Below are 13730 nucleotides of genomic sequence, written 5' to 3' on the forward strand. Positions count from 1 at the left end.
ATGCATCTCTGTATATCACTACGTTCTGAGAGATAGATATAGATATATCATACTATAGCCTTTACTATTTATTACATTCTACTTGAATCAGAGTCTAGGTAGCCTCCCTTTTTCCTGGTTTCCCATTTTTACCCCTTTTTACAATTCTCTCTTTTTTACTTTATTTATATACAATAAATCTTGATGCAGTTTATTATCAATATTTTTGTCCTGCACCACTTCTGAGTTTTGCATAAGTGCATATGATTAATGTTGGATGGGTTGATGTCTTATTATAAAGAACAGGCAACACTTTTTCAACTTGAAAACATTTTAATTTAGTTTTATTAATACAAAATGTTACAGTCACGTTTACAGGAATGTGTATTTTACAGCACTAATAAGTGAGGCCCATTTGTGTTTGGGAGTGATGGGTCGCTTATTGCGCTTCTCAGATTTCAAGTACTGGCTGAGTTTTGGCCGGGCAGCAACTCGCTCTACATAGGCGGAGAGCAGAGGGAATGAGGCTAAACATTTTGGGTCAAGGTCAAGATGACACTGAAGGGTATCAAACAGGTTGTAGTCAGCATATGAGATCTGTAATAAAAAGGAGTGGTAATATTAATAGTGTTGAGCCACCCCCGTAGTGTTCGAGTTCGGTTCGTCGAACACCTTCGAACACCGTTAAAACCAATGGCAGGCAAACAAAAACACATAGAAACACTTCAAAGGTGTCCAAAAGCTGACAAACTGCTCAGAAGACACAACTAACACATGGAAAAGTGACAAGTACATATAGTCATGCGAAAAGAAAAAGAGGTGGAGGAGTAAAAGGAGGGGGAGACACAGATATAGGCATGTCATGCCCTTCTAAAACCAAAAAAGTGTGAAGCCGACACGGCCAGTCCGTTCCTGCCCGTGCGACCTCCGTGTCGCTGGGTTTGTGCCAGAGCCGCGGTGGACCCTGACGGCCAGCCCCCCTCTCCCAATACTGGTGCCTGTCCGCTGGTGGGTCGAGCGAGCTCCCCTGCGGTGGAGGCAGGTCTAATCTTTTTAATTTAAATTGTCTCTCTAATTTGAATGAGTACACTTTAAATCCTTATACAAGGATCTATTGGAGGGCAAGTCTCATGCCAGCAGCCGCGGTAATTCCAGCTCCAGTAGCGTCCACTAAAGCTGCTGCAGTTAAAACGCTTTTATAAGGATCGAGCTTGGCGGTCCACCGCAAGGCGTCCTACCACCAGTCCCAGCCCCTGTGCCTTGGGGTGCCTCCCCGATGCTCTTCACTAAGTGTCCCGGGGGCCCGAACCATTTCCTTTGAAAAAATTAAGTGTCCAAACTACAGGTGGTGTAGCTTGCTTAACAGCTGGGTTAATCCGCTGACTAGCAGACACTGCTACTAGGCCCAAAGTATTGCTTGGGCTAGATGCAGTTAAAAATTTGTAATTAGATACTCTCGTTGGATGCTGAGAAAGCATTCCATAGAGTCTCCTGGCACGCCATATATTATTTTCTTAAAAAGCTTGGGGTAGGGGACCCTTTTATAGCCAAAATCATGGCCCTGTATCGCAATCCGTCAGCTAGGCTGAAGATAAATGTTACATTATCATCACCTTTCATAATCACCAATGGGACAAGGCAGGGATGTCCTCTGTCCCCTCTTATACATCCTAGTGATGGAGCACCTGCTCTCATCAATTCACGATAACCCCAATATTAGGGGGATTGAGGTGGGAGGCACCGAGCACAAGTGCTCTGCATTAGCTGATGATGTCCTAGTATATATCACTCAACCACATATATCCATCACTGCTGTTATGGCTGAAATAGATCACTTTGGTACATGGTCAAATTTTAAAATCAATGTTGCGAAGTCTGAGGCCCTCGATGTCTCCCTCCGCAAATCCATACAGGATTCCATCCAGTCCAACTTTCCCTTTGCCTGGCCCTCACAGGGTATCAAATACTTAGGAATTCGTATTCATAGAGACCTCTCCCGTCTATTTTATCTTAATTTTGGGCCCTTTATTGAACAACTCCATAGAGATCTTACTTCTTGGCCGGTGAAGGATTTTTCCTGGTTCGGCAGAATAAATATACTAAAAATGAACGTCCTACCTAAACTCTAATACCTCTTCCAAACCATTCCCATGGTAATTCCCTCAAATTTTTGGAAAAGACTACGCAGTAGCTTTTGCAGAGTTATCAGGGTAAGTGGGCGTCCACGCATTCGGGGGGACGTTCTGATCAGACACAAACAAAAGGGGGGCCTTAGCCTTCCGGATTGTAGAAGGTATTACATGGCAGCAGTACACGCTAGAATCCTGGACTTCTTCCATCATTCGGAGGGGAAATTGTGGGTCAAAATAGCTCAATCCATTTGTCCTAAAGCTCTTACCACTCTCCCATGGTGCGCCCATTTAATTGTCCCCTCTCTTGGCCTCATGTCATATAGTGCTTATGCCACTGCTTTGGCTTTGAGATCCCAAAAAAAAAGCTTATCCTCAATCGACCCCCAGGGCCCCTTGCTCCCGATTTCAGATAATCCAGATTACCCACCAGGACTATCTGCAAATAGATTTCGCTGTTCAAATGAATCCCATCCGATATTATTTTCTCATGTCATCTCCAATACTTCGCTGCTCCCCCTCAATGACTTGTTACAGGGAAGAGCCACTTCCCCGAAGGCTAATTTTGAATATAGCCAGTTACAACACTTCTATTCAACTGTGAAGAAGCGCACACATCTTCATAGAGATCTCACAAACTTTGAAAAATTGAGCCTATCATTGTCACCCCCTACACACTCCATCTCCCTACTGTATAATCTCCTCATTGCCCAGGTAACTGACAATAGGCCAGGATTCTGCGGTGCATGGGAAAGGGAACTGGGGAAGTCCTTCTCTGACTCACAATGGGATAAATGTTTCTTCCTAACACATAAAACCTCAATAGGGTCCAAAGCTCAGGAAACCTCCTTCAAAATTATCTCTAGATGGTACCGGGTACTAGCAGTCCTTCATAGATGGTATCCAGTGGTCTCAGATAGATGTTGGAGATGTGGGGAGAGGGAAGGGACAATGTCACACATATGGTGGGCATGCCCTATAATAAATGCATTTTGGGCAAAGGTGGTTCCCATGATTGAGAAAATAACTGGTTTGACTATCCCTAATACGCCAGAAGCCCTCCTTTTATCAATGTTACCAATAAGTAAACGTAGTTATAAAAGGTCATCAATAGGCTACCTAATACAGGCGGCTAAGAATGTCAATCCACGACACTGGAAAAGCAGAGACCCACCCACTGTGGAGGAATGGTTTGCGGAGATCTCCCTCCTTAATAGGATGGAGCATCTGATAGCCATTTCACCGGCTGATGTTGATAGATACTGTGTGATTTGGAGGGATTGGATTGATTTGCAAAACTCTGACTCCTACCATCTAGCCCCCAACTAAAGTTATCCGTGATGTCGGCACAACAATAATCATAATCGCACTCTATTGATTGGTGGTCTGCCGTGGTCGGCTCCCTCTCTCTCTCCATCTTTCATATGGAAAAATACATGCTTGATCTGGATATTGATGGAAAACCCTCCCTGTACCCCCCAATGTACTGTCGTTAGGCATACATTTATAGTTATACTACCCCTTTTACTATATATATATATATATATATATATATATATATATATATATATATATATATATATATATATATATATATATATATATATATATATATATATATATATTGTATTTTCTTGTACTTTTTCAACACAAAAATAAAAAAAACCTTGAATTTGAAAAAAAAAAAATTGTAATTAGATCTACAGGCGGTGGCTACTCCGCTGACTAGCAGACACTGAAGCTTTGGAGCAGACCTCTGATTCCCAGGCTATAGTATGAGTGAACAGCTCTTCAGACTCAACCATCTGTGTTACCCCAAGCCATAGTGTATGTAGTTTCTTACGGTTAAAAGGAGGGGGGGGGGGGTTAGAGAGACCCGACCCACCTGGAATTGACGATGGCAACGTCATGTAAAACACAGCAAGGGGACTCCAAAAAGAGTCTCCATTTTTTCCCAAAATTGTGGCACAGACACCACTTAAGTGGCATCAATTGTCCCAGAGTTGCTTAAAATGGTTGGTGAGGTGATTTTCAAAAATCCTCAAGCTTTTAGTCTCCCCAGAATGACACAGGTGGGGCAGATGGTGGTTGTCCCGGCCCGCTAGGCCGCATTGTAGCACAGTGAGCTTCACACTGCAAATTATGCTTCATATTCATGTGACGGTTCATGCATGAAGTACTCGAACTATGGATTTTTTGTCCTCTACTTAGCTTTTGGTGACAAATGTTACAGATAACACGAGTTGTGTCATCCTTATCAATCTGAAAAAATGCACAGGCTATGCAAGGTTTAGAGCCCATGCGACTCTGCTACTAGCAATACTATCAAATGATTGGCTGGGTTAGATGCAGAGCGTCTGGGTTTGGTTGGGGGTCCCCACAGTCTGCCTAGGCTAGATGCAGTTAAAAATTATTATTAGATACTCAGGCGGTACAGCTTGCTTCACAGCTGGGCTAATACGCCCAAAGTATTGGTAGACTCTATACTAAATAAGGAAGGATTCACTGACTGTGGTGGCCCCTCCATGGGCCGTGGCGATTGGTGGAGATTTGGTGAATGATTATAGGAGAAAGCTCCTTAATAGAGAAAGTTGGTGGATTTATACTTTAAATACACGTGTACCAGCGGGTTTAATCATCAGACATGATTTGATGTATCATTATGAATGATCATTTATAGATTATTATTATATATATTCCTTTTTTCTTCTTTTCTTTTTCTTTTGGATTATTTACATTTATATGCATTGTTTCTATGCTATATGATTTTAACATGGTATGTGTGCTTAAATTTCTGATTAACTCAGCCTTGAACAGGTGCATAGCAGGACATGACAAATACCACTTCCTTGCTGTTTTTTTGCTATGCAATGATTAAGAACCTTTAGTTCGAAACGCGTTTGCTGTTCTTCTCCAAGGTGGACTTTTAAAATATTTTTTGTATGACCCAATAAAAAGTGGATTTTAGAAGATTTGTTCAGCTGGATCTTCCTGGTTCCTCATGTTCGTCTGGTAGCACTCCTGGCTCCGTGCTGTTGATCTTCTAGGTGGGTGAGCTGATTTTTTCCTTTCTTTTTCTGCCATGTGGCGATTGGTCATCCACTGTCGCTGCCCCTTACTCAACGAATTCACAAACATCTCCCGTCGGTTTGGAGTCCCATTATGCCCAACCAAAAACATAGGCCCCACAACTAAAAAAAAAAATCGTTCTTAGGCATCGAAATCGACACCACAGCAAGGTTGTTCCGCCTCCCATGGAAAAAAATACCAAAACATTACACCTGATCTAGATTTTTTGCGCAGTATGGAAAGTAACACTACAGCAGATGCAAGTATTACTAGGTCTCCTCGTGTTTGCGAGCCGGGTGATGCCAGTCGGAAGGGTTTTTTCTCTTCATTTATCGCCCGCAACAAAAATAGGCATCTAAACTGAGTCATACAATCAGATATGCAGGCAGCTACGGGCGGACTTAGAGGTGTGGAAAACCTTCTTATAATCATTCAACGGTCACACATTATTTATGTCAGGAGAACAGTCCAACATTGAACTAAGATTATTCACCGGGGCGGCAGAATCAGGCGGATATGCAGCAATACTAAATAACCAATGGTGCACAAGCTTATGGCCTCCGTATTGGGCAGAACAAGTGCTGACAAAAAAACAGACAGTCCTGGAACTGTTTCCAATAGTGATAGCAATAGAAATATGGGGCGCATGCCTGGCTAACAAAAATATACTCTTCATAACAAAAAACACCAGCCTAGCACACTTCATTAATAATATGGCATCATCGTCTCTCCCAGTGCTAGGCCTACTATGCCGGCTAGCATTCCTGTGCCTAAAACACAATGTATGGGTCCGCGCTAGCCACGATGCTGAGGGGTCTAAAGCTGCTGTTGCTAACGCTTTATCACAATTCAATTGGCAGATTTTCACAGAGCTCCTCCCCAACGCCCACCCATCGGGCAACAGTTGCCCAGCCTCCCTATGGGATCTAGTGGAGAATAGTTGACGCCATTAATCAGAGCGTCAGTTGCCCCGTCGATGTGGCAAGCAATAGGTAAGGCATGGGAACAGTGGACATGACTAGTAGCAGGCAGACGGATTGACCAATGTGAACAAGCCAGATTACAAGTCACCATAGAATTTCTCCACCAGCTAATGATGAGGGGCATATCAGGGGCGTCAGCGCAGCGGTGGCTGACCGGAGTAGCATTTCACTTCCAACTACTGAATTGGGGAGATGTGACAAAGAGATTCATCATCAGACAATCCATAAAAGGGTGGAAAAGGGGTCAGCCAAGTCAGGAGTGTAGACGTCCCGTCCCGTGTCACTAAAACTGATTTCTCACATCATATCCCTAACACCATTAACATGATACTCACAATTCGAAGCAACACTACTGTCTACTGTATTTGCGAACGCCTTCTTCGGGGCGCTATGCATAAGAGAATTAGTCCCTCAATCCAAAATTACCACCAGTGGAGGCTTATTACACCAGGACGAAGTCATAGCCAATAATGCAATAAGTCTACGCATACGCAAATCGAAAACGGTTGAAGCGGGCAGGGGCACTTGGGTACTTCTAAAACCCACAATTGGTACGCTGAGTCGGGTAACAATAGTAAAAACATATATAACCATCAGATCACAAAGTAATTTCTTCCTATCACACATTGATGGAACGCCATTATCAAGATACCAGTTCCAAGCTATATTTAGTAAATGCCTAACATCAGCAGGGAACCACCCCAAAGATTATGGGACACACTCATTCCGCATAGGCGCGGCCACGGAACCAGCAAGAGCAGGACTCTCACAAACGGAAGTTCAGAGGATAGGGAGATGGCGATCCACGTGTTTGGCGAGATACATAAGACCGGACTTGTTATCCTAACGTGGTTTTTTTCTTTTACAGGTGACACTAAGCCAACAGTGTGGGTGATAGGCCACTCGTATATATATTGGGCAGAAAAAAGGGCGAAAGTCCGCCCAGGCGGGAGGAAATTAGAGTTTCATAACACATATTTCAACTGGAGAGGTATTAGAGGCCTGCTATGGCCACAGGTACTAATGGAGGTAATCAAGGTAGGAAGAGAGGCAAGAGGTCCGGTCATCTTAGTTATACAGGCCGGGGGAAACGACCTCGGTTATCACAAGAGCGCATAACTAATGGCAATAATGAAACTAGACACTGAGCGCTTCAGAGAATTTTTCACAAAAATAGTCAGAGATTGTGCAGAGCGCAGTATGGCAAAGTGCCCGAGACATCATGGCCATCGAACAGACAAGGCGGCTAATAAATATTTGGATGACAAAATTTATAAGAGACAGAGGCGGACAACTGGAAGGAGAAAGCAGGCCTAATACGGCCCGACTGTGTTCACTTAATGGATATTGGACTGGACATATTCCTGCCAGGACTCCAGGACGGAGTGGAACAAGCGTTAAGAGTGATGGATGGGGGTCAGAGTCCTACATACGAGTACGCAGGATCCTCCGTGGCCAGGAAATAGAAAGGACATGTTGGAGAGTTACACTTGTTGGCCAACTTGCCGTTGTGGAGACTGGAGACACAGGGCATGCTGCAACAAGCTGAATTTTAGAAATAAAATGTCTTTCTAATGTAATGAGTATAAACCGTTAATAAAGCTGTGACCGATCCTCACCCATCCAGTTGTAAGAGTTACATGATTGTATTGTCAATGAAAGGGGGGCGGTAGGGGGCTGAGCGTCTTGGTTTGGTTGGGGGGTCACCACAGTCTGCCTAGGCTAGATGCAGTTAAAAATCATTATTAGATACACAGGCGGTGCAGCTTGCTTCGCAGCTGGGTTGCTATGCTGACTAGCAGACACTGAAGCTTTGGAGCAGACCTCTGAGTAAACAGCTCTTCAGACTCAACCATCTGTGTTACCCCAAGCCATAGTGTATGTAGTTTCTTACGGGTAAAACGGGGGAGACCCAACCCACCTGTAATTGACGATGCCAACGTCACATAAAACACAGCAAGGGGACTCCAAAAAGAGTCTCAATTTTTGCCCAAAATTTGGGGCACAAACATCACTTAAGTGGCATCAATTGCCCCAGAGTTGCTTAAAATGTTTGGTGAGGTGATTTTAACAAATCCTCAAGCTTTTACTCTCCCCAGGATGACACAGGGGTAGAAAAGTCCTTGCGGATCCATAATTTGTTCATCTTTATGAACGCGAGTCTGTCTACATTGTCAGTGGACAGTCGCGTGTGCTTATCTGTCAGCACACCACCAGCAGCGCTGAACACACGTTCAGAGAGAACAAAATTATTAATTTGAAAGCTGGTGGAGCTTAGTATAGATGGCCTAATAGAATGAGTACCACACACTGCTACAGGCCCAAAATTATTTTCCGGGCTAGATGCAGCTAAAAATTATTATTAATTTGAAAGCTTAAAACGGTTGGTGAGGTGATTTTAACAAATCCTCAAGCTTTTACTCTCCCCAGGATGACACAGGGGTAGAAAAGTCTTTGCGGATCCATAACTTGTTCATCTTTATGAACGCGAGTCTGTCTACATTGTCAGTGGACAGCCGCGTGTGCTTATCTGTCAGCACACCACCAGCAGCGCTGAACACACGTTCAGAGAGAATGCTGGCAGCGTGGCATGACAAGATCTCCAAGGCGTGAGTGGCGAGCTCCGGCCATTTATCCAGATTGGAAGCCCAAAAAGAGCAAGGGTCTAGTGACACAGTCATGGCTTCGATGTTTACTTGGAGATACTCCTGTACCATCGTCTCTAGGCGTCGACTATGTGTCAGACTTCTTGTCTCCTGTGGCCTTGCAAATGATGGGCTAAAAAAGTTGTGATAGGATTCTGCAAAATTTCTGTTACCAGCAGATACTGTGTTTCTGTTACGGTTTGAGTGCTGAAGACTCGACAGTCCCACGGTTGGCAAGTTAGAACTGTGAGATTCACTACATGCACCACTGGTGTTTTGTGGAAAAGCACATGTAAGATTCTGCAACAGTCCTCTGCTGATACTCCTGCATGCATGAATCCCTTTCTATGGTAGGAATTATTTCGGCAAATTTACTTTTGTACCGGGGATCTAAGAGTGTGGCAACCCAGTAGTCAGGATTATTTCGAATTCTGACAATTCGAGGGTCATGTTACAGGTAGTGCAGCAAGAAGGCACTCATGTGTCTTGCGCATCCAGGAGCACCAAGTCCCTGTTGTGTTGGTGGCGAGGTAAGAATCATGCTTCCTTCCTCTGCCCTCTCCCCCCAACCTCACACAACAGAAATGTGATCAAGGTCTCCCTCATCTGATGAGTCTTCGATGCCCATCACCAGTTCGTCCTCCACTTCTTCCTGGGCTCCTGCACCTTCCTCACTAGTTTGGCTGCTACCATATGCCCTGGTTAATCCCTCTCCCCCACCCTCCCATGCCTGCCGCCTTGGTGCTGCTGACCGTCTGGACCTTGCAGATGTTAGCCCTTCCGCATACAACAACTCCTCCTCCTCTACTTCCTCCACCTCCTCTTGTCCCACCACCTGACTCCGAATTCTGTTTAACATGTGCTCCAGCATGTAAATCACCGGAATAGTCATGCTGATAATGGCATTGTCAGCACTAAACATCTTCGTCGCCATTTCAAAACTGTGCAGAAGGGTGCATAGGTCCCTGATCTGAGACCACTCCTCCAGCGTGATTTGCCCCACCTCTGGATCTCGTTGGCCCAGGCTATAAGTCAGAACGTATTGCACCAGGGCTTGTCGGTGCTGCCACAGTCTCTGCAACATGTGCAGAGTTGAATTCCACCGTGTTGGCACATCGCATTTTAGCCGGTGAAGTGGCAGGCCCAACGACTTCTGTAGAGATGTAAGTCGCTGAGCGGCGGGAAGCGAATGGCGGAAGTGAGCACACAGCGACCGTGCCCTCTGCAGAAGGCCATCTAGTCCGGGATAGTGGGCTAAAAATCAACACGTGAGCCATACGAGGCACATGTGCGACATTGCCCCGGCGAAGGGCCGCACCCAGGTTTGCAGCATTGTCGCACACGGCCTTCCCTGGTTGCAGGTCCAGTGGAGACAACCATTCATGAAACTGGTTCTCCAGAGCTGACCACAACTCCTCAGCTGTGTGACTCACATTTCCCAGACATTTCAAAGTAAAAACCGCCTGATTACATTGAGCCCTGCTGCCAGCATAGTAAGGAGGTGTGCAGGATCCCTTCTGCGCAGTTAGAAAGCAGGTGGCATGACCAGACAGGCTTTGGGTGCAGGTGGAGGACCGAGAGGAGGCTGAGGAGGCAGAAGCAGTGGAGGAACTTCGAGATAAAGAGGATTGACGCACAACTCGTGGGGACGGCAAGACTTGGACAGCAGCCCCTTGTCCTGCTGTCACCATAGTTACCCAGTGCCCAGTCAGTGACATGCAACGCCCCTGTCCATGCCTACTCGTCCAAGTGTCTGTGGTGAAATGCACTCTGTCACACACAGTTTCTCAAAGAAGCAGTGATGTTGTGTGCGACATGCTGATGGAGCGCAGGCACACCTTTCTTTGAGAAGTAGTGCCGACTGGGCATCTGGTACTGGGGCACTGTGACGGACATAAGGTCTCGAAAATCCTCTGTGTCCACCAGGCGGAAAGGCAGCATTTCTGTAGCCAAGAGCTTGCATATGGTGAAATTCAACCTCTTAGCTTTCTCATGGCTAGGAGGAAATGGTCTTTTACTTGTCCACATCTGAGGGACCGAGGGCTGGCTGTTGTGCTTAGATGGGGTGGAGTAGGGTGTCCCCGGCAAACTGCCGGTCTGTGAGGAAGATGCAGGCGGAAAAGTTAGGTTGCCTTGATCCAAAGGTGGTGCTCTTGATGTCTGAGAGCGCTCAACACCAGCTGGTGTTTCCACTTCCAAATGAAATGATGACCTGCCAATCAGACTGGCTGTTGCAGGTAAAGAGGTGGCAGGTCTGCGTCTCAAAACAGGTGTGACTGCTGTCCCACCAGTCACAGAGGATGAAGAGGCCACGGATGCACAAGATGGGGCAGACGGTGGTTGGCCCGGCCCGCTAGGCCGCATTGTAGCACAGTGAGCTTCCCACTGCAACTTATGCTTCATATCCATGTGACGGTTCATGCATTAAGTACTCAAACTATGGATTTTTTGGCCTCTACTTAGCTTTTGGTGACAAATGTTACAGATAACATGAGTTGGGTCATCCTTATCGATCTGAAAAAATGCCCAGGCTATGCAAGGCTTAGAACCCATGCGACCTGAAGAACCACCACGACTTGTGGTCAGAGGCAGAGTTGTGTTTGAGGATGCAGTTGTTGACGTGCTTCCAGTACTACGTCTGTCCAGGAAGGCGCAACCTGACCTCGTCGTCACTAGCATCCTCCTCCACCACCTCTGCTGACCTCATCGACTGGCTGACTGTGGGTTGACAGTAAGTGGGATCTGCAACCTCATCATCATCACCCTGTGTGTTCTCACACCCATTGTCCTCAGAGCCAACCTCTTCCTGCCCTGACCGAAAAGTCAAGTTGTCCCTCCAATCAGGTATTTGAGTCTCATCATAGTGTTCCTCATTGTCTCCACCAACAGAAGTTACAGTTTGGGAACAAGGGTCTACATTATGCTCAGAACCTTCTTCATCTGGTCCTGGATCCGACTCATAAAGATTCTGGGCATCAGTGCAGATCATTTCCTCGTCTGGATTCACAGAAGCGCTGGAGTCGACCTCTGATTCCCAGGCTATAGTATGAGTAAACAGCTCTGCAGACTCAACCATCTGTTCTACCTCATACTCAGACGGGCAGCTGGAGACTTGGGAGCTGTGAGGAAGCAAGTGCGATTGTGGTGACACCTCTGAGGACTGGAGTATTTGTGATGTTGAAGTTGAGGTGGAGGAGAGCCCACTTAAAGGAGCACTTGATATCCGTTGAAGCACCTGCTGTTTTTGTGCCTCATCTGGAATTTGTAGCGATGGGCGTGGCCATAAGAAAGGGATCGTATCACATTGGCCACTAAAAGAAGTAGACATCTTAGTTTGGCTGGAAGATGGTCTTTCTTCTGCAGATGTTACTGTTGCTTTAACACCTACCCCATGAACACAACCTTTTTTTCCCTTCCCAACACGCCTACTCCCCTTTCCACCAGCAGCAGGCCTTTTGCCACTCATTTTGGTGGTTAACTAATTGACAACTCTGGAGTTGTTTGCACAAAAAACGATGGATGGAAACCGAGCAGAGCTGAGTGGCCAAATTGTGGTACTAGCCCAAAAGTATTGGCTGGGTTAGAAGCAGTGAAACAATTTTATTAGATACACAGGTGGTGGAGCTTGGTATAGATGGCCTAATAGAATGAGTACCAAACACTGCTACAGGCCCAAAATTATTTTCCAGGCAAGATGCAGCTAAAAATTATTAGTAATTTGAAAGCTGGTGGAGCTTAGTATAGATGGCCTAATAGAATGAGTACCAAACACTGCTACAGGCCCAAAATTATTTTACAGGCAAGATGCAGCTAAAAATTATTAGTAATTTGAAAGCTGGTGGAGCTTGGTATAGATGGCCCAATACAATGAGTACCACACACTGCTACTATGCCCAAAAGGTTTCACTTGGCTAGGTGCAGTAAAAACTTTGTATTACAACCACAGGTGGTGTAGCTTGCAACACAGATACGCTACTCCACTGACTAACACACACTGCAAGAGGTCCAAAAGGATTTGCTTAGCTAGATTTAGCCAAACGCTGTGAAAAACACTTACACAGCACTAAAACAGACCTGCCTGGCAAAAAGTGATAGGAACTGATGTAACCTAGCCCTCAAAAGGGCGGCAATTACAAACTAGTCACTACTGCCAACCTATCTGTCTATTTAAGAGAAAATTCGCTTGCAATTCACACAGTTATACTGTATAGCGTGCTAACAGCAGCAGCGGTGCCGTCTAACACTCAGCAGCAGCAGTGAGAAAAAGGTGGCGACGGGGAAAATGGCTGGGTCTTATAGGGCAAGGACAGGTGACATACACTGCCAATGACACATGCCCTTGCTTGTGTGAAAAAAAGCACTTCACTCCATGTGTGCGCTGCTGATAGGCTGACAGATTGCACCTCCCCACTGTAAATGCGGGAAAGAGAAAAAAAAATGGAGATCTTCATTATTTCTGCAGAGATCCATCCCCTGCCCCCCCCCCCGCCCCGCTGTACACTCAAACTGCGTATTAACATTAATTTTCATCATTACTGAGAAAAAAATCCAGCTATGATTTTGGTGCACGAACAGTTATCGAACATAACCTCGAACAGCCGAATTTTTTTCAAACTGTTCGGGTTCGTCGAACAGCTCGAACACCGCCCAAAACAGCTCGAATTTGAGATTGGCGAACAGTTCGAGTCGAACACCGCTCATCTCTAAATATTAATTCTGGTTGTTACAAGCTGAGATCTTTAGCTTCTTAGCTATCTTAGTCTTCACACCTTGACTGCTAAGCTATAAGGTAACCTTAGTAAACTTATACCCCGCAGACCCTCCTGTCTTCACTATGTTTATAAGGCAGGGTCACTTTACATGCACAAACAGAAAAACAGTGGGTAGGCAAGAATCTTTTTTCACACCAACCCTAAAAATTAGCT

The 13730-nt window shown here is 45.5% G+C and overlaps 1 protein-coding gene across 4 annotated transcripts in view; it reads right to left on the minus strand.

Moving 5' to 3' along the window:
* Positions 1 to 349: 349 nt before the first annotated feature.
* LOC141273015 (glutathione S-transferase P 1-like) overlaps positions 350 to 13730 on the minus strand; it is an 85286-nt gene continuing 71905 nt past the window's right edge. For all 4 annotated transcript variants that reach the window (XM_073684316.1, XM_073684313.1, XM_073684317.1 and 1 more), the window contains one exon: positions 350 to 576. In XM_073684316.1, coding sequence (XP_073540417.1) covers positions 352 to 576 — 225 coding nt within the window. In that variant the 3' untranslated portion in view covers positions 350 to 351. The remainder of the gene's footprint in view (positions 577 to 13730) is intronic.

The sequence above is a fragment of the Phyllobates terribilis genome, unplaced genomic scaffold, assembly GCF_046119375.1.
Source record: "Phyllobates terribilis strain yellow unplaced genomic scaffold, ASM4611937v1 Scaffold_5__5_contigs__length_657084704, whole genome shotgun sequence".
In the NCBI taxonomy this organism is placed as follows: domain Eukaryota; kingdom Metazoa; phylum Chordata; class Amphibia; order Anura; family Dendrobatidae; genus Phyllobates; species Phyllobates terribilis.